Below are 26,939 nucleotides of genomic sequence, written 5' to 3'. Positions count from 1 at the left end.
ATAAACAGCAACTCAGGAATTTTCTAGTCAAAAATCATTGTTACACGAAGAACTGAATGGGCTCCTTTAAGACAAGACAAGCCCTTCAAACACACCAAACTCCTGCAGAAAGATTGTACAACCCTTCATAACAATAATCTAGCTCAATGTCAATGGGATAAATGCACCAATTAAAAGACAGAGTGGCAGGATGAATTAGAACATTGAACCAAACACTCTGTTAGCTAAAAGAAACACATCTAGACAGTCAGAGCAAACAGAATCAGAGTCAAAAGTTGGAAGACAATTCTACAAGCAAACAACCCCCTCAAATAAGCTGGGTTGGCCATAGTAGTATCAGGCTACATAGACTTCAGGCTAAAGATTAGAAGAGGCTGTGAAGGTCATTTCTTAATGGTCAAGAGATCTGTAAATCTGGAAGAAGTCACATTACTAAATGAATACTCACCTAATAAGGACAAGTATAGTATTTAAAACAACTGGTAATAGACTTGAAGAAAGACATGGATAGCCATATATTATTAGTTGGATATTTCAACACCTCTTTGTCACCTCTCAATAGATCATTTCATTCATCATTTTTCATTCATCATCCTGTTATTCGTCGATTGCCTCGAGCAGGCCCCAGTAACGTCTCTTTCATCCTAGCCCTGAGATTATATTCAAGGCACTTTAGGAGAATGAGACCCATCATTGTTACTGGTATTTGGCATATTTGGTGCGCCACGGGGAGTTTGCCAGACTCTGCCCTGTGGGCAGGCTATATTCGATAGCCTGCAAGTTTGTCCAAAGTAGGAATGAGATAATAAGATATCATAAAATATGATATCTCAATAGATCAGCCAGACTAAAACTCAGCAATACTTTATCCTTTATCTGAGGGAAGAAATGGAAGGGGGGTTAGTAGATATATATAGGACTTTTAACCTATCAAATGCTGGATACACATTTATCTCCAGTGCACCTTGAACATTCTTTAAAATAGAACCACATACTGGGCCACACAACATACCTGCATAAAATTAAGAGGATAGAAAATATATCAACTAGCTTTTCAGACCATGATGCATTGAAAATAGAAGTGAATCACACACAAAAAGAGAGCATGAAATCTAACATCTGAAAATTAAATGGCTCGCTAAAATGAGCAACCAGTGGCTTAGAGAGAAAAATCAAGGAAGAAATCAAGACATTCCTGGAAACATGAAAACCTAGGACAAGAGCTACAAGAATATGTGGGGGTATATAGCAAAAACAGTGTTAAGAGGAAAATTTATAACTCTGCAAGCATTTATCAGAAAGGAGCAAAGTGCTCACATAAAGAACTTAACCCTATGGCTTAAGATCTTGGAAAATTACCAACAAAAGGACTCAAATCCAGGCAGAAGGAAGGAAATAAAACCCGACCTGGTTCTTTGAGAAAATAAGCAAGATCGATAAACTAACTAGCAAGACTCACAAAGAAACAGAGAGAACGAACCCTAATAAATCTAATCAGAAATGCAAAGGGGGACATCACAACAGAAACTACAGAAATCCGTAGGATCACCAGAGATTACTTTGAGAATCTTTATGCCATGAAACAAGAGAACCTTGAAGAAATGAATAAATTCTTGGATTCTGATAACCTTCCATGGCTGAACCAAGAAAATTTGAAAAACTTGAAGAGACCAATCACCATAGAGGAAATTAAAATGGTAATTAAAATTCTTCCCCCAAACAAAAGCCCAGGCACAGATGAATTCACTAGTAAAGTCTTTTGAACCTTTAAAGAGGACATGCTGCCAATTCTTTTCAAGTTTTTTCCAGATATTGAACAATAAGAAACACTCCCAGAAAGTTTCTATTTGGCAAATATCACCCTGATACCCAAAGCAGACAGACATCCCCACTGAGAAAGTAAATTAGAGAGCGATAGATCTGATGAATACAGATGCAAAAATCCTCAACAAAATATGGCAAATAGAATCCATGAAAAGGATCACAGTGTAACATTTACAAGTCAATCAACGTAATAGACAATATAAATAAAAGAAAAGATAAAATTATATGATGATATTAATGGATGCAGAGAAAACATCTGACAAGATCCCACACTGGTTCATGATAAAAACTCTCAACAAAATGGAAGTTGAAGGAACTTCACTCAAAGTCATCTACCACAAGCACATGCCAAGAATTAGTCTCAATGGGATAAAACTAAAGGTGTTCTACCTAAGACCGGGCACAAGACAAGGGTGCCCACTCTCACCACTCCTATTCAATATAGAACCAGGTGTACTTGTGATAGCATATAGGCAAGAAAAACCACATATAGATAGAAAAGGAAGAAGTCAAACTTTATTTTCAGATGACATGATACTATACTTATAAAATCCTAATGAGTGTACAAAAAATGTCCTAGAAATATTAAACTTGTTTAGAAAAGAGGCAAAGAGGCAGTTTACAACAACTTGTAAGTCTACAACTGTACCTCACGGTGTTTCACTAATAAAAAAAAGTAACAATCTATGATACAAAAAAAAGAGGCAGTTTACAAAATCAATACCCAAAAGTCATGGCTTTCCCATAAACATATCATGAAAGAGAAGAGAGAGATTAGAAAAACAGACCCATTCACAATCATGCCTCAGAAAATCAAGTATGTTGGAATCAGTTTAACTAAAGAGGTGAAGAAACTATACAAAGAAAACTAGAAAAAATTACTTCAAGAAATAAAAGAGAACTTGAGGAAACAGAAACATATCCCTTGCACATGGATCGAAAAGATTAACATTGTCAAAATGGCAATAATTTCCAAAGAATTATATAGATTCAATGCAATCCCTATAAGGATATCCAGGACACTTTTCAAAGAAATAGATCAAACACTCCTGAAATTCATACAACTCCCCATGAATAGCTAAAGCAGTCCTTGAGAAAAATAAGATGGGAGGCATCACCTTCCCTAACTTCAAACTGTAAAACAAATTAGTAACAAATAAAACAGAATAGTATTGGAATATGGACAAACCTGCAGATTAATAGCTAGGAGTTAATATCCTCAAAATATGATAACTTTATCTTTGATAAAGGAGCAAGAAATATAAAATGGAGCAAGGAAAGCCACTTCAAAAAGTGGTAATGGGAAAACTAGACATCTACATACAAAAAACCATGAACTCAGACTTCTCTGTAATGCCAGTTACAGAAATGAGATCAAAACTCATTAAAAAACTCAATATCAGATCTGAGTCCATAAGGTACATGGAGGAAAATGTGGGAAGAACTCTCCATGACATTAAAGCTAAAAGAATCTTCAAAGATGAAACACCAATGACTAAGCAAGTGGAAGCAAAGATAAATGAGACTACATGAAACTAAGAAGCTTCTGCACCTCAAAAGAAATAGTGACCAAGATGCAAAGACAGCTCACCAGTTGGGAAAAAATTATTTATCCAGTACTCATCATATAAGATGTTACTATCAAAGGTATAAGGCACGGTAGAATTTTACAAGAAAAACAGCCAACTCCATCAAAAATTGGGAGAAGAAATAAACAGAAACTTACTCAAAGAAGAAACACAAATGACAAAAGACACATGAGAAAATGTTCTACATTGCTAATCATTAGGAAAATGCAAATTAAAGCAACAATGAGATATCATCTTCCACCACAGAAATTGACATACATCAAAAAGAACAAGAGCAACCAGTGTTGCAGTGCAGGAGTGGATATGGGGAGAAAGGGTCTCTCACTCATTGTTGGTGGGAATGCTGACTAGTCTAGCATTTTTGTAAAACAATATGGGTATTCCTCAAAAAGCTAGAAACTGAGCTTCCATAAGACTCATCAATACCACTTCTGGGAATATACCCCATGGCACACAGCTGAAATTCCATCTGTACTTTTATGTTTATTGCAGCACTATTCATGATATCCAGAATCTGGAAACAAACTAAGTGCCTACAAATAGACGAATGGATAAAGAAACTATGGCATATTGACACAATGGAATATTACATAGCTGTTAGGAAAAATGAAGTCACGAAATTTGCCTATAAGTGAATGAACCTGAAGCATATTGTGCTGAGTGAAATGAGTCAGAAGGAGAGGGACACATATAGAATGACTGAATTCATTTGTGGTATACACATACATCACACATGTATGGTATATCCATTGTAGAAGACTAATATATAGGTATATTTACACACACACACACACACATATATATATATATATATATATATATATATGAAGAATAATATCCATGGCCAGGGAAAACAGAGATTAGAATATAGGAGATCTGGTCAATGGTTGGAATCAACCACAAGTATGTGTAGGGCAGAGGGTAGATAAGATATAAAATACACCATTATAATGATAATAATTATAAATGATCACACTGGACAAGAACTGAGAGTTAAAAGTAGATAAAGAGGTATTTCTGATAACCTTTCAGTATCTGTATGGAAAACCACAATGCCCCAGAGGGGGAGGGAGAGGGGGAGATACACACACACACACACACACACACACACACACACACATAAAGAAAGAGAGAGAAGAGAGAAGAAAAGTGGCTGGCATAGAAGTAGGCTGGGAGATGAGGGTTGGGAGGGTGATGGGAGGGAAACTGGGGACACTGGTGCTGGGAAATGTACTCTGGTGTAGAGATAGTTGTTGGAACACTGTATGACTGAAACTTAATCATGAATACCTTTTTAAGGATCTAAAAATAAATAAAAGTAAATTAAAAATTGAGCTTCCAACTGACCCAGCAATTATACTTTTGGATATCTATCCCCAGAACAGAAAAATATTCATTTAAATGGAAATAAAAACACCATGATTAATTGCAGCACTCAGTATAATAACTAAGATTTGGAATCACTTAGATGTGCAACAAAGGATGATATCACTTATATGTGGTATTTAAAGCAACTAGATGAACAAAGCCAATAGTTTAAAGTGGGGATGATGCCTAGATCACCCTTGGTACCAATGTACCAGGAAGGAGAAGAAGAAAAAGGAGTTAGTAAGGTAGGGATGGGGGAGAAGGGACAGTTGTGAAGCAACAGGCATAGGGTCAAGATACATCAGTGGTGTTAAAGAATTATAGAGCTAAGTAGCCAAACCACAGAGTCAACAACACTGAAATCATGAGACCCAAACTTTAACAACCAAACTGAAAAGGCTCCTGTGGAGATGGCAGGCTGGGCAGGAGGTAGAATAGGAACACTGGAGGGGTTAAGTTGACACTGGTGGCAGGACTGTTGATGAAACATCGTATGCCTAAAAACCCAACCACGAAAACTTTGTAAATAACAGTGCTTTAATAAGAGAAAATTTGGAGAGAAAACCAAGCCATATATTATGTATAAAACTATTTATGACAATAAATAAAATTTTTAAAAGAAAATAAGCCACAAAATTGAAAAAATATTCACAATATACATATCTGACAAAACATAGGTATCCAGAAGACATAAAGGATACTGAAAAAGTTCTGGAGTTTATGTTGCTAGAAATAACCCAATATTCAAATGGAAAAATACTTAAATATATACATTATAAATAAAGACATTATAATTATCTACATATTTGCCACATGAAATAATATTCAGCAACTTTAGTCTTCAAAGAAATACAAATGTGAACTTAGTCAGGTACCATCCATACTGACTAAAATAGCACAAATTAAGAAGCATACTACTCCAAAATAAACCATATAATCACTTTCGGAGGTTCCTTGACAAAATTACTAACAAAGTTAAACACGTTACTATAACTCAGAAATTGTTAAGAGAAATAAAAATCTATATTCATAGAAAGTCAGCCGTTTTACTTATATTAGCCAAAAACTAGAAACAACTTTAAGGGCTATCAATGCCGAAATGAATGAACAAATTCTGATATAATTGTACAGTGGAGCACTTATAATAAAAAATTTAATTATGCAATAGTATACGAAATACAAAAATCATTACAAGTATAAAATGAAGACACGAAAGGGCCTATGCTTAGTTCTATTTATATGAAATTTGTAAACAAGGTAAAACTACACTAAACTGACACAAATCTAACCACCAACTTGGGCTCATAGTAAGCAAAACATGTACTGATGAAACTAAAATACTAAAAATGTTCTCATAATCGACAAAAGTGAGTATATGGAAAAAGTCACTTAAAATCTATGCTTACTTAATATTTTCACATTATGCTAAATGTATATTTTAATTTTAAGAAATTAATAATAAACTATAAATCTAAAATATAAAGTTATCATATTTATATATATTATAGTATAGTATATTATAATATATAATATATATTTATATATTATATATTATATAATATTTATTATATATTTATATCATATATCATAAAGTCATAGTATTCAAAAATTAAACACTATGCATGATAATTATGGTAAAACAGGTATTTACCTACCCAATAATATACAGGTTTTTAAAATCTAATTTGTAAGACTGTAATTAATATCCATGATTAGATTAAAATATATTTAGACTTTTGAGGTATCCCTGGTGGTCCTCAGCATCTAACCATTAGGCAAAACCAGCTAATCTAGGAATGTTCCCTGGGCCCATTAACACAGGTGTGAAGACTCTAAAGTTTATAAATAATAATAAAAATGCAAATAAATCAAGAAAACGTGGTCAAAAGGGAATATTTAACTTTTCCATTCAAAACAAACATACTTATTGAACAGCACTATGTGCCAATGCAAGAATAAAAATATCCATTCTAAAGCTTTTGCTTAGTGTTTAGTTTTAATGTCAAGTTATTCAAATTATTTTTAAAAGTTATTTAAGTCCAATTTCTCAACTGCAATAGTCACTGCTAAAGTAATTGCCTAGCTATCTTGGAGGTGGGGTACTAGATAAATGTAAAGGCAAGAGTTAAACAGCTTTCTCTTGAATTAGCTAGGTGCCTAGGCAATTAACCTAATAAGCTCTGGTTTGCTCATTAATAAAATGAGGTAAAGTTGCTATACTTTTGTGAACATTAAATGAATTAACATGTGTAAAGTGCTTAGATGTGTTCAGCACAAGGTAAACATGAAATAAATATGAACTATTATTACTGAAATTATGCAGCAACAGGAGTTATTGTTGAAGTGCCCAGGTTTTTTTTGAACGACTTTTTTGACAAATATTTTGACTTGAGAGTATTTTTTATATATTCTGATGGACTTTTGGACAACCAAAATGGATACATTTTTCCTCCAATTACATGTTTATTTCAATGATTAGCAATTGAATTATCTAAAATTCACTCACTCAGGGTATCAAGAGTGTAATGTTTTGTGCCTGTCATTACATGAAAGATAGGTAAACAATTTGTTTTTAAACCTCTAAAATATTAAGTAAGCTCTGTCTTGTCTGATGGTTTTCTTTTAATTAGAGGTAAGTACTCATAATTTTTTGATATTCAAAATAGTATCTAGTACAATGATTCAGACACAGCTTATCAATAGCTGACTTTCTGTTTGGATAGCTAAGTGGATGGATGAAAATCGATTTTTTAAAATGAATGTTGGACTCTGTTTGCTGAAGTGCTAAATATGTGACCTTAAGTGATAGAAAATAAATCAATTTGAGATACTACCTTTCACAACCATAATCATGGCAATCATCTTCTTAATTTAATATCTTTAGTGCTAAAGTCATTAATAATGCTTAAAGACTAAGCATTTTATTGTGCTTCAAAACATAGATAAACTAAATATAGCAAGTACAATTCAGTACTAATTTTATGCATGGAATATAACTACCATAAATAGTCTTAGTAGGATCAAAGTTGGTGGCCAATTATAGCTCTTCTATATTGTTCAGTCTTTGATTATGGAATATAAGTTTACCCTATTGAAGAGCATGAAAGAGTCTTGCCCATTTATTACTGCTTTACATTTTCCCCTCTTTTTTCTCAAATACAATTAGAAATACCAGAGCAATCGTTCATCATTTTGGGTCTCTGGAGATTAAAAGGATGACCTAAAGGACTACATTAGGTTATATGGACAAATAAGGTAATTAGTACAGTGAATAATTTAGGATTATTTACTTGGCATTTTTTTGTCCTGTTGGGGTTTGGTGCAGAACACAAATTAAAACTGTCATCACTGAGTACTAATTTTGACACACAGATCCAGAATGTGACATTTTACACACACCTATAGATTCAGTTCTTATTCTTTCAAGATAAACTTTTATCCCCGACCAGAAAATATAACAGTATTGATTGTTCTAATTTTTAAATATTTCCTGATACTCATAGTATATAAATGTCTGAGTTTTTTATTACCTGAACAAGAGCATGAATCTTAATGCCAGATTTTTTGATGAGACCATAATATTTTTCCATTTGATCATTCTGATCGTCCATAGATAGAGAGAATTCTTTTCTTTCTTTTCTTTTAAATATCGGAGATACCCATGTTTTCATAATGTCTTGGATTTCTTCCAAGTTGTTTTTAGTTTTCTGAATTCTTTGCTCAAGATCATGAATATTATTGGTGATTTGGATCACATAATGCCAAATACCTGTTTCTCAAAATATATATCATTAACAGAGTTTACAATACATATCTAAAAGTTCAAACTTGTTTTGAAATTTGGGTATTTTACTCATGGTTTTTGCATAACTTTTATGCATATTTTACTTATTACCAGGACATTTTCTTTCCTAGTTACATCAAAATGTCGGCTTTTATCATTACTCTGATTATGAAGGGTAAATGAGCAATCAAAATTTTTTGCAATTTTGTCCCCCTTTAAATTCCCCCATTAGCTTAGTATCTCTGGGGTTAAAAAAGCAAAAATAGATTGGCCTGAGGCTTGTTGTCTGGAGAATATAATACTTCTCTTGGAGAAGCCACTAGCCTTTACACTGATAGGATCCCTACCCAGTGGGAACAATACTGAGAAGTAGACTATCTACTGGAGCTGTCATTGATCTACTGTTACCTTTCTCATGACCCTATTAAACACCATGTCCATAACTGATGCTTCTCTGTATTTTCTGTACATGTCATTATGTCAATATGCTTCTCACTAATGCATGCTAATATATTTAGTATTCATGAATTTTCCTGAATATGTATAGATCAAATACATTACCCTAACTGTAGCATTGTAGCACTGTCTTCCTGTTGCTCATCGATTTGCTTGAGCCGGCCCAGTAACTTCTCCATTCTGAGACTTGTTGTTACTGTGTTTGGCATATCGAATACATCATGGGGTGCTTGCCAAGCTCTGCCATGAGGATGAGATACTCTTGGTAGCTTGTCGAGCTCTCCAAGAGGGACAGAGAATTCGAACCTGGGTGGACTGGATTGGCTGCATGCTAGGCAAACGCCCTACCTGCTGTGCTAACTATTGGCATAAAACTGATTCTCAATTCAAAGCTTATTCTACAGCTTATGTTGACTAGGTTCCCAGCTTAAGTTGTTCTTTCTTTTCTTTCTTTCTTTCTTTCTTTCTTTCTTTCTTTCTTTCTTTCTTTCTTTCTTTCTTTCTTCCTTCCTTCCTTCCTTCCTTCCTTCCTTTCTTTCTTTCTTTCTTTCTTTCTTTCCTTCTTTCTCTACTTACATTTTTATCTTCTTAATACTTTGATTTATAAGTACTAGTATTCCATATTTATTAACTCTTAACATGATCACTGTATCACTGTCATCCCGTCTTTCATCAATTTACTCGAGTGGGCACCAGTCTCCATTCGTCCCAGCCCTGAGATTTTAGCAGCCTCTCCTTAAGTATCTTTCCCAACGCTGCCATATTGGAGGCACTTTCAGGGTCAGTGTAATGAGGCCCATTATTGTTACTGTTTTTGGCATATCGAATATGCTATGGAGTAGCTTGTCAGGCTCTGCAGTGCGGGCAGGAAACTCTCGGTAGCTTGCTGGGCTTATAGACATAGTAATTGTGGGCAGTGGGGTGGCAAACCCTGACTGTGCTCAGGGCTTACTCCTAGCTCTTTCTTTGCTCAGGGATCCCTCCTGGTTGTGCTTTGGGGGACTGCCAGTGACACCAAGTATTGAAATGGGGTGAATCATATGCGAGGCAAGTGCTTCTCTCCCTTCTAATATCTCTCCATTTCTTAAGTTGTTTTCCCTTATGTTAGTTGTTTTCCCAGTTTTCTCTTTTAAGGTGTTTACAGTCTAGTTAATAAAACTTCTAAAAACATAGCAAAAAACATTTTATATAGAATGTAGTGCCCAATATGTGTTGAAGCTCATGTGGTCTGTTAGCCTCCTACAGTGCACAGCAGTTTAGCACTTTATTCAGTGGATTTCAGCCAGTTCTTCATTATGCCCATTCAACCTTATTTAGGCATAAGACAACCAACTAGTGGGGTAATTACTACCTTTTGAAAAAAACTAAAATACTTTCATGTGAAGAATGTAAACAAAATTTTGAAAGTAAAAGTGAAACTATCCATATGTGTATTTTTATTGAGTAGAGAAATCTATTTCCAACATACAGAAACAAAGTATGTGCATTATTTCTAAATCTACCAGTCATATAAAAGGTGATGTCAGATGAGAAATAGAAACCTCCTTGCATTCTCTTTTATATATGTGTGAGGAGAAAATCTCCTTTTGCTTCAAATCTCATTTACATTGCTGAGCAGTAATTTGAGGGTTGACCTCTTCATTTAGATTTTCAACGTTTAACCTTCCCCCAGACATTCTGCCCTGTTACCTTCTGTTTTCCAGTTCAGAGTCTCCTCTGCAGCTCTTAAGCAGAAGTCGATATTTTCCAGCTCCTTCTCCACTAATGGAAATTCTACCTCTAGCAGAGTTTTCATCAGCTTGTTGTACCAATTTGTCATCAACTCCAAATTAGCCACAAGCTGTCGATAGAATTCCCTGGAGGAGAACATGGTTGCTGCAGTCTCAGGGATATGCTTCATCTGCCTGGGTTCAAGGTAACTCATTTCTTTCAGCACAGAAATCAGCTGGGGAAAAGATTAGACATGTTCAAACAATTTAAGGAAATGGACATATGAAAAAAATCTCTACATTATTAATAGCTAAACAAATAAAAATTAAAATAATATTGAGGTTATTTTTAGTTTAACAGGCTAGAAATTATTTGATAAAATAAAAAAGTCATTGAAACCTCTAATGTTTCATCGGACAATAATTTTTAATTTATTTATTCTGTTGCTACTAAATCCAAAGTTCCATTTAGAGAGGCCTTAGTGATTTCCATTTCCGGACCTCCTAGGATATTAAAACTTTATTCAATTGTCAACACAGGACTATAGATGTTGAGAGATATTCCAAGTGACTATATTGGGCTGGAGCGATAGCACAGCGGTAGGGCGTTTGCCTTGCATGCAGCCAACATGGCCGACCCGAGTTTGATTCCTCCGCCTCTCTCGGAGAGCCCAGCAAGCTACCGAGAGTATCTCCCCCGCACGGCAGAGCCTGGCAAGCTACCCGTGACGTATTCGATATGCCAGAAACAGTAACAACAAAGTCTCCGATGGAGATGTTACTGGGCCCGCTCGAGCAAATCGATGATCAACGGGAGGGCCTTTACCTTTACCTTTTTATATTTGACAATGTTGCACGTTGGGCATCTCCTCTCAACCCTGCCAATGACCTCATTGAAAACCCAAGAGGCCTAAATTTGAGACTTCTTACTTGTGTGAGTAGCAGTCACAGGTTCATTCTCTTTCAAACCATGTCCCTCAAGTAGGCTACATCATCACAAGCTTACTGTTCCATCTGCCACATGCTTGAAAGCATCCAGTAAAATTCTCCCTTTTGTGATCATTTCCTTTCTCAGCTTTTTCTCCTCCTCGTCCTAATTTACAAATTTGGTAAACATTGTTGCTTTAGCAGCTCTTTCCCTTTGGTTTAATATGTAATTTCCCTTATTTCTGGTAATTTCCTTCTTTATGTTTTTCTTTGTTTTATGCTTAAATCTATGAAGACTAGTGTCTGCATATATATATACATGTACATCTCTATATAGATGAATGACCAAACATCTATCAAAGGTTGTCCTTGCGTCCTCACCCTCAGGTCTTAAGATCTCTGGGGTCTTAGCTCTCCTTCAGTGGCTCTAGGGAAGTTCCTCGTTATTCCCATTCAACTTTATTTAAGCAAATGACTACCAATTATGTGGTAATTACTACAATTTGAAGACACTCAAAAATGTTCATGTCCACTGTCCACTGTTCACTATCCTCCCGTGGTTCATTCATTTGCTCGAGTGGGCCCAGTAATGTCTCCATTGTGAGACTTGTTGTTATTGTGTTTGGCATCACGGGTAGCTTGCCAGGCTTTGCGGCGTGGTCGAGATACTCTTGGTAGTTTGCTGGGCTCTCTGAGAGGGGCAGAGAAATCCAACCCAGCTCGGCCGGACTGGCACACGCAAGGCAAACTCCCTACCACTGTGCTATCATAATGTAAATAGAAGTTTGAAAGCAAATGTGAAACTATTCATATATGTATTTATATTGAGGCAGAGAAGTCTATTCCCAACATATAGAAATATTTTGTGCTTAAAATGGCTACAGTTAATATAATAGTATATTCTAATGGTGAAAATATTTGTGACATATTTCCAAATAACTTACAAATACTTTCCAAATATTTTAATAAATTCAAAAGCATAGTGGGAACTTGTATTAGAAAATAAGCAAAGGTCAGGTTCAAGCAATTTTTAGAAAAAATATAAAAAGCCAATGAACATCTTAAAAAGCTCTTCTTAACTAGTTAAATAAATAAAAATTAAAATAATATTGAGGTTATTCTTAGTTTAACAAACTAGAAATTATTTGATGAAATAAATACTGTATTTTACTATATTTTACTGTTAGAATTACTGAATTTCCATTTGGAGAAGAACAAGCTGGTACTATTTATAAAATATATAAAATATGAATGAACTTGAGCCCAGTATTCTGAATTCTAGATCCCAAAGAAAGAAAACAAAGAAAAAATAGCTACAGGCATTTATTGTAGCATTATTCTTTCCATTATTTTATCCAATATAAAATGTCATCAGTGCTAACATTCACTATTTTATATACAACTAAGGAAGAAATAAAAATAGACATATGCTATAATCTAGTCTTAGAAACACAGACTTGATAAAATAAAAAAAATCAATTAAATGCCCCCAAGACGGTATGTTTTAAAAGTATGCATGCGTGTGTGTGAGTGAGTGTGTGTGTGTGTGTGTGTGTGTGTGTGTGTATGTATTACATTTACATTTTATCAAAGAGTTCTTTTGAGTCACTTCTTGGTACTTGGGTGCTACTCCTAGATCTGTGCTCAGAGCTGAAAGTCATTGAATTAGACCTCCTACATGCAAAGCACATGTTCTGTCCTTTTAGATTCTACCTGGCCCCTTGCATACAACTCTTATCCTGGCCCCAAATGGGCAAATCTATAATTAATGTATATTCATTCTTTTTAACAGCAACAGTTTTTTTATTTAATTTTATTATATACCTTGATGGCATATATATATGTATATATATATATACATGTATATATACATATATACAAAAAACTCATTGCTGTCTTCTAGGTGGTTTAGGGGCATCGAATACCCGTGGTGTATTCGATATGCCCAAAACAGTTACAATACCAGGTCTCATTCCCCTGACCCTTAAAGAGCCTCTAATATGTCAGTGTTGGGAAGAATGAGTAAGGAGAGGTTGCTAAAATCTCAGAGCTGGGATGAATGGTGACATTATTGGCGCCCACTCAAGCAAATCAATGAACAATGGGATGACAGTGACAGTGACAGTGATATACCTTGGTGAATAAGCTAAGATACAAGATACTTTTCATAAAAATTTGCCTGGGAGACAAAACAAATTTTCTTATTTATAAAAAATAAGATAGCATACAAAACAAGAAACCTGTGTGCCACAGAGAACTTAGCACCATGGTGACTGGTCATCCCTTTTGTTGTTGCTGTTGTTGGGTGAGCCACACCTATGGTGTTAGGGGGCCACTCATAGCTGAGCTTAGGGAAACAGGTGTGCTGCCAGAGATTCAACCTGGGCTGACCACATGCAAAGGAAATGCCCTAATCCCTATACTATACTCTTTGAACTGATTGTTCTTTCTAAATAGTATACCTATTGCCACATTATTGAAAGTTAGAACTGAGGGGATACCCCTGGCTCTTCGCTGACTTGTACTCTTTATTTCTCTTCAACTATACTACAATTCAAATGCTTGTGCCAATCCCCTTTCATTTCCTTCTTTCTTTTCCCTCCATTTGCTTCTATTGTACTTGCAAATGCCTACAAAACATTTTATTATTTTATATTCTGGAATCAACATAATCCTTGCCCTTAGAACATATAGAGGAGTAGCTATGCATTTTCCTTTGATACTATTTTAAAAACTGAGGTTTAAATAACAGACTTATAAAATGTAGACAATTACCTAGTTGGAATGAATAGATATGCATTTCTTTGGGAATTTGGTATTCAATGTTGCTCACAGTGAATGCTTATAAAACTACTCCAAATACTTACAGGAGTTAAAAAAAGAAAAAATCAGACTCATATCTTGCTGAAAGTAAAGAAATGAGTCTCTCCACTTTAATTTCAGTCAGCATTGATGGTTTACTTAAGGAGCAATTTTTCCAAATGCTCTCAACTTAGTTTTCAGTTATTCCTAAATTTCTGGAGAATATGCCATCAAGACAGAAGTTGGTGATTGCTTTTAATTTAGTGTGGATAATGTTTTCATTTTTGGCCAAGTGATACAATTTCTGACATTGACTAAGCTTTTTATCATTTCCTTCAGTAGTGATCTTTCTGTGGCTCCAATAGTCCACAAAGGACCTCTACCCATCTCATCATCAGAATGATATTTTCAGTCTCAACTCTGGTATTTTAAAACAAAACAAACACATAAAGAACAAATAAAAACTCACTGCTGTCTTCTAGGTGGTTTGAGGGCATCCCTGATATTCGTTTCCAAGTGCTACTGTCATACCCCTCTATGTTTGATAACCAGAATTATCTCCAAGAAAATATACTGTAAGGTCCCTTGGAACCCCCAGGGAGATTCCAGAGTTAAAACTCTACTCTCCCTTTCCTGTCCCTTTCCTGTCCCCTCCCTAGTAGAGCTTTAGAGTGAGACCTTTAGGCCCTTCTTTATTGGGATGTAAATTCTGAAGCCATTTGTTGACTCCTCCTTGCTGGGATGTAAATTCTGAAACTATTTGTTGACTCTTCCCTGTTGAGATGTAAATTCAGAAACCATTTGTTGGTGCTTCCTTATCTGTTACCTCTGTTAGGAACTTTTCCCTGAAGCCCTGAGCTCAGAATCAAAGGGAACAAAGAAGATAAGCAAATGTCCCAGTTACCAGATGCCCACTAGCCACAATGCTGATCTTTGAATCTATAGGCTAAGGAGTGATGTACTTTTAAATGGATTGGTTAAGAAAGTATATGTTGTTACAAATCTATTGGCTATGAAATGCGCGGGCTTTGCTGTAACGGCCAGTGAAGGCCTATATAAGATCCCCTTTGAAGAAGTTCAGTGTCTTGCCTGATGGCTTGACCCTGGCTAGCCAGCTCAATAAACTACCTGCTTGCTGATTGCATTCCTTGTGGACCTTGCTTGTGGTCAGAGATCCAGAGTCATGCCCTAACAATACATGTTATTTGCAATTCTTCTAAGTAGTTTGTGGGTTTCCTGAGGGTACCAGATTGACTATATCTCCAACATCTACTTAACTGTCATTTACATGTGCTCAGTATTCAAAACAGGTCCAGTGGACCTGTTTGGAAATAAATTGTGATATTCTGCAATATATTTTGCTAAACAAAATCCAAGAAAATATACTGTTGGGGCTGGACTGAGCCTTCAGAATTCACCCATGTAGACTGCACCACACAATGGGCAGGAACATAAGGACCCATGAAAACTGGCAAAATTTCTCCTGTGTCCTGACTGGTTTGGATGAAGCTGAACATTTTTTCCTTTAGACTGCCTTCAGTAAATAATTTCATAGATTTCAGTATATTGAAAGAGGCAGTTTTCCTTTTCTCACAGAAGCCTGGCTGGTCTTTGACATCCAGATCTCAGGTGCTAGCCAGGCCTGGTCTTTGACTTGTAGATTCCTGGCTCTAGTCCAGCCTAGTCTTTGGGACGCAAATTTCAGATTCTTGTCCAGCTTGTCTTTGGGATGAAAACCCAAATGCTTGTAGCCCAAGAAAGGTTTCAGTTTCAGTTTTGTGTTTCTTTCTAGAGTCCAGAATCCACTGACCTGCAGATGCAAGGAAACAATACATGCCTTCCTCAATGTTCTTTCTGTAACATCTTTTGATGATGTCGCCGTCACTGTATTGAGCCCTTTAGAGGTAGCACTGTAGCACTGTCCTCCAGTTGTTCATCAATTTGCTCGAGCAAGCACCAGTAATGCACCAGTAACGTCTCGATTGTGAGACTTGTTGTTACTGTTTTTGGCATATCGAATATGGCATGGGCAGTTTGCCAGGCTCTGCCATGTGGGTGGGATACTCTCCGTAGTTTGCCAGGCTCTCCGAGAGGGAGGGAGAAATCGAACCCGGGTCAGCTGCATACAAGGTAAATGCCCTACCAGCTGTGCTATCACTCAGAGGTATAATGATTAATAAAGAGATCTCAGGAACACTCTGCCTTTTGTCACAGGATCAGAGAGAGTTCAGTGATTCTCCATGAATATAATTTCTCTCCCGTTCCTTATCTCAGGGCTTCTGGCTGAATGAACATTCATACAACAATATACCAGTCATGTCAACATTTTCTCATAATGGATAACTTAAAATGTTAAACTACACTTCTCCCTGTTCCCCAAAAGGAAATCTAAGATGTAAATTCTTTGAAGCATTTTTTGCACATTCTTAAAAAGTATTTTACATATAAAATGGAATTAAACAAAACTTCAAAATCCAGAAGTTTCTGTCACCCTACTTACCTGTGGGTTAAAGTTGACTGTGATCTGCTTTGTCTCTGGATCGCGTTTCAGAAGTGACTGAGAAAGATTGTATTGTGACTTCTCTGATACTGTATCACACCAATCTTCATAGAGTCTTGTCTCATATCTGTGATATCAGAGTTAATAACCACTTCAAAAATACTTCCCACCTCCCCAAACCTGCTACCTGTCAATATTTGATGAAAGTATTTATATGACAAATTTATGACAACACGTAAAATCTTTATTGATATGATAACATATGTATCTATTAAAAGTTCACCTTACACAGCTTCACTTTCATGAAAGGCCTTATTGGTACCTGTTTTTACTAAGTAAAAAAGTCAGAATCTGGGGCTGGAGCAATAGCACAGCAGGTAGGGCATTTGCCTTGTACACGGCCGATGGGGGTTGGATTCCCAGCATCCCATCTGGTCCCCTGAGCACTTCCAGGAGTAATTCCTGAGTGCATGAGCCATGAGCAGCCCCTGTGCATTGCCAGGTGTGACCCAAAAACAAAACAAAACAAAAAGTCAGAATCTGATTTTCAATTTTAAAGCAAAAATATTACATACAGAATTTAGTTTGCAGAAGTATTTATTCTGTAGTATGATCAGCGACAATGATCCCACCAATTTCCTTTCCTAGAAAATACTTTCTACTGAAACTCAAACATGAACGGTTTCTCAGCTATATCTCACGGTGATTCAATTAAAAAATACTTTCTATAGGACGCATATTTATCATCACTCCCACTTTTATTAGTTATGGGTGTCATTTATATTTTGTGCAACATTTTAGATGACTGGATAAGTTATTTTTAGGTGCTGTGAATATTCAAAACCTTTTCCATATAATTGAATGATAATATTACTTTCCTCTATATCATTTCAGCTTATCAAATATTTCATGAAAATATACTATCTCAGGATGGTAAAAGAAAAATCTGCATATGTATATATTGTAGCACTGCACTGTCCTCCAGTTGTTCATTGAGTTTGCTCGAGTGGGCATCAGTAACGTTTCAACAAATTGTGAGACTTGTTGTTACTGTTTTTGGCTTATCGAATATGCCACAGGGAGCTTTTGAGGTTCTGCCCAGCAGGCAAGATACTCTCGGTAGCTTGCGGGCTCTCTGAGAGGGGCAGAGGAATTGAACCCAGGTGGGCAGCATGCAAGGCAAATGCCCTATCCACTGTGCTATTGCTCCAGCTCATGTATATATTATGAACTGAAAATACAGTTGTATAATAAATAAATATATCTTAAGTCAAAATCATTGACTCAGCCAGGCATGGCAGTTTCAGTAGAATCCACTCATTTCTAATAGTGCATTATCTTAAAGCAGGGGATGCTAAAGAGGATCTTTTGGAAAAATAAAATGAATTGTGATTAGTATCAATAAGTGTTGGAAAAACTTACTACGATTTGTTTCCATATTACTCTCCACAATGTTCATGATCATTACCATACTCTAGGTTTGAGGATAAAAGGATAAATAAACACCTCATTTAACTGCTGCCAGTGAAGAGTGTAGGAAGTGTATTTTAGAGATGTAAAGGACACTAAGCACTTAATGACAGAAATTGATGAGGGAGGGTGACAAAATACAAGGAAAAGTTTCATGGAAGTAGAGCTCAAGTGATACTGACGAAGTTTCTGCTGAGTAGATGATGGGGTAAAAAGCATTCTTGGCAGAAGAAAAATTGCTGAACTATAGAAGTGAGGGACAACAGACGGATGGAAATAATGAGTAGAGTTCTGTAGGTGTGATATGGGGCAGAGGGGCAATACTGGAGAGGGAGGTTGAAGCCGCACCAGGAAAAGCTTTTCAGATGACATTCAGAAGATGAAGGTGGTGCTGAAAGGCCAACTCCAGTCAAACTAGCAATATCAGATTGGATGACAGTGCAGACATATAGGCACTAGACCCACCCCAAAACCTACTGGAGTTTTAAAGCAGAAAGAGTGTATGCCCATATAAAATGTTCATTCTTATGTTTTCTCCATAAAAGGACTCAGGAAACAGTTTTAAAGTGTATTCTGTATTAGAACATACTAAATCGTTGATTTCTGCTTAGTGAGCTGCTACTAAGATTCTCTGAGATAATGATCTTGGAGTAATATAAAGAGTAACCCCCTTTTACTACCTCAGTCAAGCAGGTCATGCTCCCAATAAAGCTGCCCTGGAAAAGTAACTGTTTCTAGAATAGTCACATCCCCCAGAGCTATATGTTTGTACCCCAGAACACTGTTTATAAGCATCATGGTTATAACATAAAGCACAGATTGACATTTCACTGTCACTAGGGAATCTGTAAAAATTCAGAACTACAAAAGGCACTGCTGGGACCATGAAATTTTCAGGCCACTAACATCCCACAAACTGCTTACTTTTCCAGCAGTGAGATCATGTCTTCATATTTTTGTATCATTTGCTTTCCTTCAGCAGATTCTAGGCATCTACTCAGATGAAAAAGAAAAAAATGACAGAATCAGAAGTCAAAATAATGATTTGGATAACAAGTAGCAGGCTATAAAGAAACGATTTAATTCTTTTCTGTTCACAAATGTCCTAAAATGAGCCTCCAGTTTTCTTTTCTTACTTTTGGAGCCTCCCTAAGGGTTCTCAGGAGGTCCAGATTGGCCTCAACAGTGGTTTCTTTCCCACCTGGACCTACATTTCAATGCAAGGGTGTAAAAACCTGGGTGTAAAATGCTGCTTGGGGTCTGTGGTGTCAGGGATTAATTACCCTTGCAACCCTCCAGAGTCTCCAGAGCGGCATTGAGACATTCAAGGGACCATGTAGTACCAGGGAAACTAGTCCAACTTCACGCTAGGCATACACCATGACCACTAAACTGACTTCCTGTAGCCTTCATTTTTTCCCCTTGGCATCCTCCACAGGCTGTTCGAGGGCATCTGCACCTCCTGGGATAAAGGCAGCTCCACAGATGAAAGGTGGCAAACCTTTCCTGGCAGAACTCCAGTAATCCATGCTCACTAAATCTGGACTGATTAAGTACAGAAAAATCAAATTCTTCAAAATGTTAAAAATGGAAACATATATGAAAAAGTCTAAATAGTTTTTTGATTTAAGAAAAAAAACTGCCAATGTTTTTTTTAGAGAACATGATATAGACAGGTGTCTATACATGCAATATTTATATATCTATATGGAAATATATTTGTATACTTGTATATACATGTATAGAAAGAGACAATGCACATAAATATAAATGTTGTCATAGATAAAACATTTTTTCCCTTTCACTGATACCCATCTATGACATAGGTTGATATAATGAGAAATTCTTCCTCACTGACATGTTTGCATGCGGTTCTCTATCACCACTTATACCCTCAAATGTATGTACACACACACACACACACACACACACACACACACACACACACACGGGTTTCCAAAGGAGTGCTAATGGTCACAGAGGACAGGAAAGCAGTCTTGCAAAACACATCACTCATAGCATTTACCCTGTTATGACACTCTTTTTTAACAAAAAATGAGAGTCTAGCTGCTGGGAAAATTGGTAAAATACCTGTAATTTCCAGAAACATTCATATGGTGTCAAAAGGTCTGTTTTCATTTCATTCGGCTAAGAAGGCAAAGTCATTTTTTCTTTAAACCAACACAGGGTTATTTCATAAGGTCCTCTGAGCTTTCAGTATAAGCATACATGTTTGCAGATAAAGAACTGAATTTGCCAAATTTTCCTTAAGTCCCTCAGTTTCCTTTCATGATAATGAAACAGACACATCTGTGTCTGTGGGGCATCAAGGAAAAGTGGAAATAACTTCAAATCAGGTAAGCAGCATCACACCCAGAAGCCTTAGAAACCCTGATGGGTCTCAGTTTAATGAATGGAAAACATTAAGGTGAGAATAGAGAAATGCATTATCTAAAAAAAATAACAGAAATAGATGCTACAAAACTCCATTCCAATTACACCTCACTTCACTGTGAGATTAAACACTCTACCATGAAGACATTCAGAGTACCTTGTGGGACCAGACACTCCTACCCACCACCTCCCACACAGCAGCCAGCCAGGAGAGTTAGCTAATCACTGTTTCCTCCTTGGGAACAGTCTTAGTCAAAAAAAGCCATCTCATCTAAAATTCCACCTTTTGACCACCTCATCAAATTCTCCCACGCTTCAATCTCCCACCCGTCAATCCTCCACTTGTGGTTTTAACAAACTAAGCACGAATTTGTGCTCTCTCTTTAATTTGGTTGTTTTTCTTTTTCTTTTTTTTAATTATACAAGGCAAAGCCTGGCAAGCTACCCGAGATGTATACCAAACACAGTAACAACAAGTCTCACAATGGAGACATTACTGGGTCTGCTCGAGCAAATCGATGAACAATGGGAGGACAGTGACTGTGACCGTGACATAAGTAAGATAATATATTATTTCACTTTAACTTATTCCACTTAGCATAATCTCATGATTCAATAATTTACAAAGAATAGAATTTTCTTCTTTTACATGTTCAAGGAGAATTTCATTTTATGTACAGATATGTATGTAAATTTATAAGTATTTATCACTTATTCTTCACTTAATCTTAACCATTTAATCCCCGTTATTCATCGATTTATTCGAGCGGGTGCCAGTAACGTCTCCATTCATCCCGGTTGCGTGCAAGCATAGCCCAATGGTATCTGTTTGTTCTAGGAACATGCAGAGCCTCAAACCGATCATTTAGCATCTTGACGAAGAACTCTGACCATCTTATAGGTGGGCGTCCACGTGATCTTTGATGTCCCGTGGAATCTAATCAGTAATGGCTCTAGTCCAGCGGTTGTCTGTAAACCTCATTACGTGTCCAGCCCATCTGATTTTTGATGTCTTGGCAAATGAGACAGCGTCCCTGATTCTTGAGCGTTGACGAAGATCAGAACTCTGGATTCTATCTCTCATTTGAGTGAATTGTGATATTCCAAGCATAGTTCTTTCAATTCCTCTTTGAGAGACCCGAATAGCGTTCTCATCTTGTTTTCGTAGGGTCCAGGTCTCTGAGGCATATGTTATTGCAGGAAGAATAGTGGAATCAAAGAGATGTGCTCGTAGCTGGAGGTTCTTTGTCCTTTTAGTTATTTCTTCAATGCTCTTGAAGGCATTCCAAGCCGCTCTCTTCCTCCTGCGCAACTCAGGTGCCAGGTCATTCATCATGTTGATTTCTCGACCTAGGTATATATAACTGTTGCATTCGGAGATGGTGGTTCCGTTGAGAGCGAATGGAGCTTCAGGAACAAGGCTGTTTCTCATAAACATTGTCTTCGTAAGATTCAGCTGTAGTCCGACCTTTCCACATTCACGGTCAAAGTCGTTCAGCATTTGTGCTGCTTGGCTGATGTTTGGTGTTATTAGAACGATGTCATCAGCAAAGCGGAGGTGGTGTAGTTGCCGACCATCTATCTTCACTCCCATGTTTTCCCATTCTAGTCGTCGCATGATGTTCTCGAGGGTGGCACTGAAGAGTTTTGGTGAAATGGTATCACCCTGCCGAACCCCTCTCTTGATATGGATGATTACTTCTTTGTAGAATGGTGAGATCTTGGTAGTGAATCCGCAATAGAGCTCACGAAGGATCCTGATGTATTAAGTTTGTACGCCCTGATTGGCTAGGGCTTCCATGACCGCTTCCGTCTCAACAGAATCAAAGGCCTTTAAATCAATGAACGTTAGACAGAGCGGCATCTTGAACTCCCGAGATACCTCAATGAGCTTGGTTATTGTGTGGATATGGTCGATGGTACTGAATCCTTTTTGGAATCCAGCTTGTTCACATGGTTGTCCTTCATCTAGTGTTCTGCTAATCCTATTCAGGATGACTCGAGTGAATAGTTTGTAGATCACAGACAATAGGCAGATTGGGCGATAGTTGCCAATGTCGTGGATGTCTACTTTCTTGTATAGTAGTACAGTCCTGCTGGTTTTCCATTGGGATGGAACCTTGTATTCAGACAGGTAGCGTGTGAAGAGTTGAGCCAATGTATTGCTGAGTACTGATGGTAAGTTCTTCAGGTGTTCAGGTCTGATCTTGTCTGGGCCAGGTGCTCTTTGTTTCTTTACCGATGAGATGGCATGTTGGATTTCGGAAGGGAGAACATTGGGAACGACATATCCATCATGTGGTATGTGGTATGTGGGCAAGTGGATGTGGCTATTAAAGAGATCTGAGTAGAAGTCATGAATAATCTTCTCCATTGCCCTTCTAGAAGATGTGATAGATCCATCATGATGTCGGAGGGCAGTCATCTTGGTTTTGTAGTTGGTGAAGGACAGGCTGTTTTTCCCAGCTTCTGCTGCATCTACCAGTACTGCTGCTCTCCTGTTTTTGAGGTCATCCTTGATGGCTTCTCTGCACTGTTTTGCCAGTTTGGATGTTCGCTTGTGGTTGCCTGAGGCATGTGCCAAGCCACGTTGGCGAATAAGTTCAAGAGTGTTCGAAGAAAGACAGTTTTTTGTGGTTATCTCTCTCTTGGCATTCCTTGCACAATCATGGAGGTGCTGAATCATTCGATCGTATTCCTCATCAATGTTGTTAATGACAGCATCTTCCCATGTTGCCGCAATAGAGCCAAAGAGCTCCCAGTTGGTGGTTGTTCTGGGAGTCCTCTTCTTAAACCTTGCATTCTTTTCTTCTCGTTCTGTGAGGTAGAATTTTGCACGAAGAAGACGGTGGTCTGATCCTGTTTGGAATTTTGGGACAACAGCAACATCGGTTAGGCAAAACTGCCGATTGAATATGATATGGTCTATTTCATTGTGAAACCGTCCATCGGGAGACTCCCATGTCCAACGTTTAGATTCAGCCTTTTGGAATTGTGAGTTACCATGGAAGGTTTTGGTTGACATGATGAACTCAGACAGTCTGTCACCCTGTTCGTTCCATTCCAGGCCATGGGTTCCAATGTGGAGTTCATCGACTGATCTTCTTGGTCCTATCTTGGCATTAAAATCACCGACAATGATCTTGTAGAAGGTGTGATCTTCTTTATAGAACTTCTCCAGCTCCATGTAGAATTTCTCAGTTTCTCTTTCACCATAACTGGATGTCGGTGCATAGACAACAAAGATAGAAACTGCCGGTAGTGAGCCACATTTATTCAAGTGTAATCGTCCGATTCGGGTTGTTAGGCATTCGAATGAATCAATGCTCGTGACTAAGTTTGTGTTGACAAGGATACCGACACCACCGACGCCTCTTTTATCACATGTTCCAAGGAATTTATAGTAATATAAATTTTTCCATCCATTCATCTATCAATAAAACTCTTTAGTTGTTTCTATGTCTCGAGTCTTGTGTTTGATGAATCTATGAACACATAGTACAGATATCTTTTTGACATTAATACCATCATTTTTCCAAATATATGCATCAATGTTGAAGTTTTGGAACATATTATAGTTCTATTTTTAATTAGAGTGGAATTCTATATTGTTTTTGACAGTGGCTACATCAATTCACGATCCTAACATCAGTACATCAGGGTTGCTTTTCCTCCATATCATATTTGCTAGTATTTGTTATCTCTTGCCATTTGATGATAACTATTTTAATGGGTATAATTTGATTTATCATTTGATTTCAATTTGCGTTTCCCTGATCACTGATATTAAACACTTCTTTTTTGTTTCAAAGTGTTCAATCTTGCTACCTGGACCAAGGTGTTTGTAACTACATTATATAACAGAAGCAATGGGAAAGCAAAAAATCTGGTGACTCCAATGCACAGATTCTAATTCCAGTGCTTGTTTTGTTTGTCAAAGCTGTGGGAATTGCCCAGGCGAGTCCCTTGCTGAGGTTGAATACTCGGAGATCCCTATCAGCCTTTCTGACATTGACCCTACCCCGAGAGCATCATGAACACCTTTCAGGTCTCCAAGAATCATGCAGCCACATTAGTGGCCATGTGATTCTTCCTAACTCCAACACCCACAGTGAGCACACATTGGATTGTCAGTAAACTCACAGACTCTGGAGCGATCATCACTGGCCATAAACATATCACCCTAGCTAGCATGACCCTAGCTCCTATCACAGAAAATAAACCCAGGAAAAAATCACAAAGGTGGTCATAGTAGTAAAAAAAAATGAACCCTAAGTTATATTCAGAGAAAAGGAACATTCACTGAGATTAAGTCTTTCTCCAAGCAAACAAATTTGGTTGGAAAGCAGGGAAGAAGGATAGGCAACACTCATATGATTCCCAGAGATATCTCTGTGGCAGGGAGAAAAGGAATGTAAATCATAAGACTGAGGCCCAGATTATAACAGAAGCAATGGGAAAGCAGTTAAAAACCTACCAAACCCACTGAGTGAAGTATCCCAGAAGACACTCCCATTACCAACTAACTCTAAAACCTCTCAGATAAGGACATCAGAGGTAATCTGCCGAAAAATAATTGGAGTTTCTGAGGAAGAGGAAGGTGATGTTCATGAAGAACTATTAGTCAAAGAAGTAATAGCTAAGAAATTTCCAGAGTCCATGTGCCAAAGATACAAAATTATTCAGATTTGAAGGATCAGTAAAGAGTTTCACAAATAAGCAAAAGCTAGGAACTTCACAGCTCTGAAAACAACACTGCAAAAAGAGTTTAAGGGGCTTCTTTAGGAAAAGACAAACCACAACACATGCATAACTTACACAGGTAATGGCAAAAAAAATCAATAACTTAAATGCATCAATTAAGAGATAGAATAGAAGTTTTTGACCCAGTAAAGAATCAGAAAACTTATCCAACTTTCTGCTGCTTACAGGAGATATATATTGAACAATCAGGGAACATACAGGAACAAAGTAAAAGGCTGGGAAACCATAATTCTATTAAAAAGACAAGAGTGGCCATACTTATATCAGATAACATAGAATTCACATTTTCAAAAAAGGTAATAAGGGGCAAAAATTTTCCAAATAGATTGATCTCCAAGCCTAAAATTCTGACATTTCTGGAATGGGGATGGAAAGATTCCCTCCCTCTGGTCTAGGCCCACCAGCTACCATATCCAACTTTTTTCACCATAAAAATCATCCCAGCTTCAAAACAAATCCTTACAGAAAGATGGCACAAAACCACATGACAATAATCTTTCTCAATGATAGTGATCTAAATGTACCAATCAAGAGACACAGAGTGGCAAAATGGATCCAGAAACTGAAACAAACTTTCTGCTGTCTACAAGAAACTCATCTGAACAGACAGAGCAAACACAGACTCAAAGTTAAAGGATGGAAAACAATCAAGCAAGCAAACAGCTCCCTCAAAAAAGCTGGAGTGGCCATACTAGTATCTGACAACATAGATTTCAGGTTGAAAAAGATTAGAATGGGTAGAAAAGGTCATTTTCTATTTCTCAAGGGATAAGTACAACAGGAAGAAATCACACGCTTCAATGTATATGCACCTAGTGAGGGACCAGCTAAATATTCAAAAATAACAGCTAACAGATTTTAAGGAGGACATTGCTAGCAATGAAATAGTAGTCAGAGACTTCAACATCGTCTTATCATCTCTGGATAGATCAACAAGAATAAAACTCAGCAAGGAAACACTGGCTTTGAAAGAAGAAATAGAAGAGAGAGGTTTAACAGGGCTTTGCACACCAAAATGAAAGAATACACATTCTTTTCCAGTGCACACGGAACATTTTCTAAAATAGAACACATGCTGGGTCACAAAACATACTTCAATAGAATTAGGAAGATAGAAATTGTATCATCTATCTTTTCAGACCACAATGCACTGAAGATAGAAGTGAATCACACACAGACATGGAGAACTAAATCAAACACCTGGAAATTAAACAACTCAATGTAAGACAATGAGTGGGTAAGGAAGGAAATTCTTCAAAGAAATGGATCAAGCACTCCTAAAATTCATCTGGAACAACAAACACTCACGAATAGCTAAAGAAATTATTGGGGAAAAAACGATGGGAGACATC

At 37.1% G+C, this 26,939-nt stretch overlaps 1 protein-coding gene across 1 annotated transcript in view; it reads right to left on the bottom strand.

Moving 5' to 3' along the window:
• The window catches only part of DNAH9 (dynein axonemal heavy chain 9), a 577,218-nt gene that overhangs the window by 465,503 nt on the left and 84,776 nt on the right, over positions 1–26,939 (bottom strand). The window contains exons 11-14 of the mRNA XM_056117744.1: positions 19,354–19,422; positions 16,960–17,086; positions 10,711–10,966; positions 8,312–8,550 (exon numbers count right to left, since the gene is read on the bottom strand). Of these exons, the coding sequence (XP_055973719.1) occupies positions 8,312–8,550; positions 10,711–10,966; positions 16,960–17,086; positions 19,354–19,422 (691 nt within the window). The remainder of the gene's footprint in view (positions 1–8,311; positions 8,551–10,710; positions 10,967–16,959; positions 17,087–19,353; positions 19,423–26,939) is intronic.

The sequence above is a fragment of the Sorex fumeus genome, unplaced genomic scaffold (assembly GCF_029834395.1).
Source record: "Sorex fumeus unplaced genomic scaffold, SorFum_2.1 ptg000036l, whole genome shotgun sequence".
Classification (NCBI taxonomy): Eukaryota; Metazoa; Chordata; class Mammalia; order Eulipotyphla; family Soricidae; genus Sorex; species Sorex fumeus.
The sequence above is the reverse complement of the archived record's forward strand: the minus strand, read 5'-3'. Positions and strand labels throughout refer to the sequence as shown.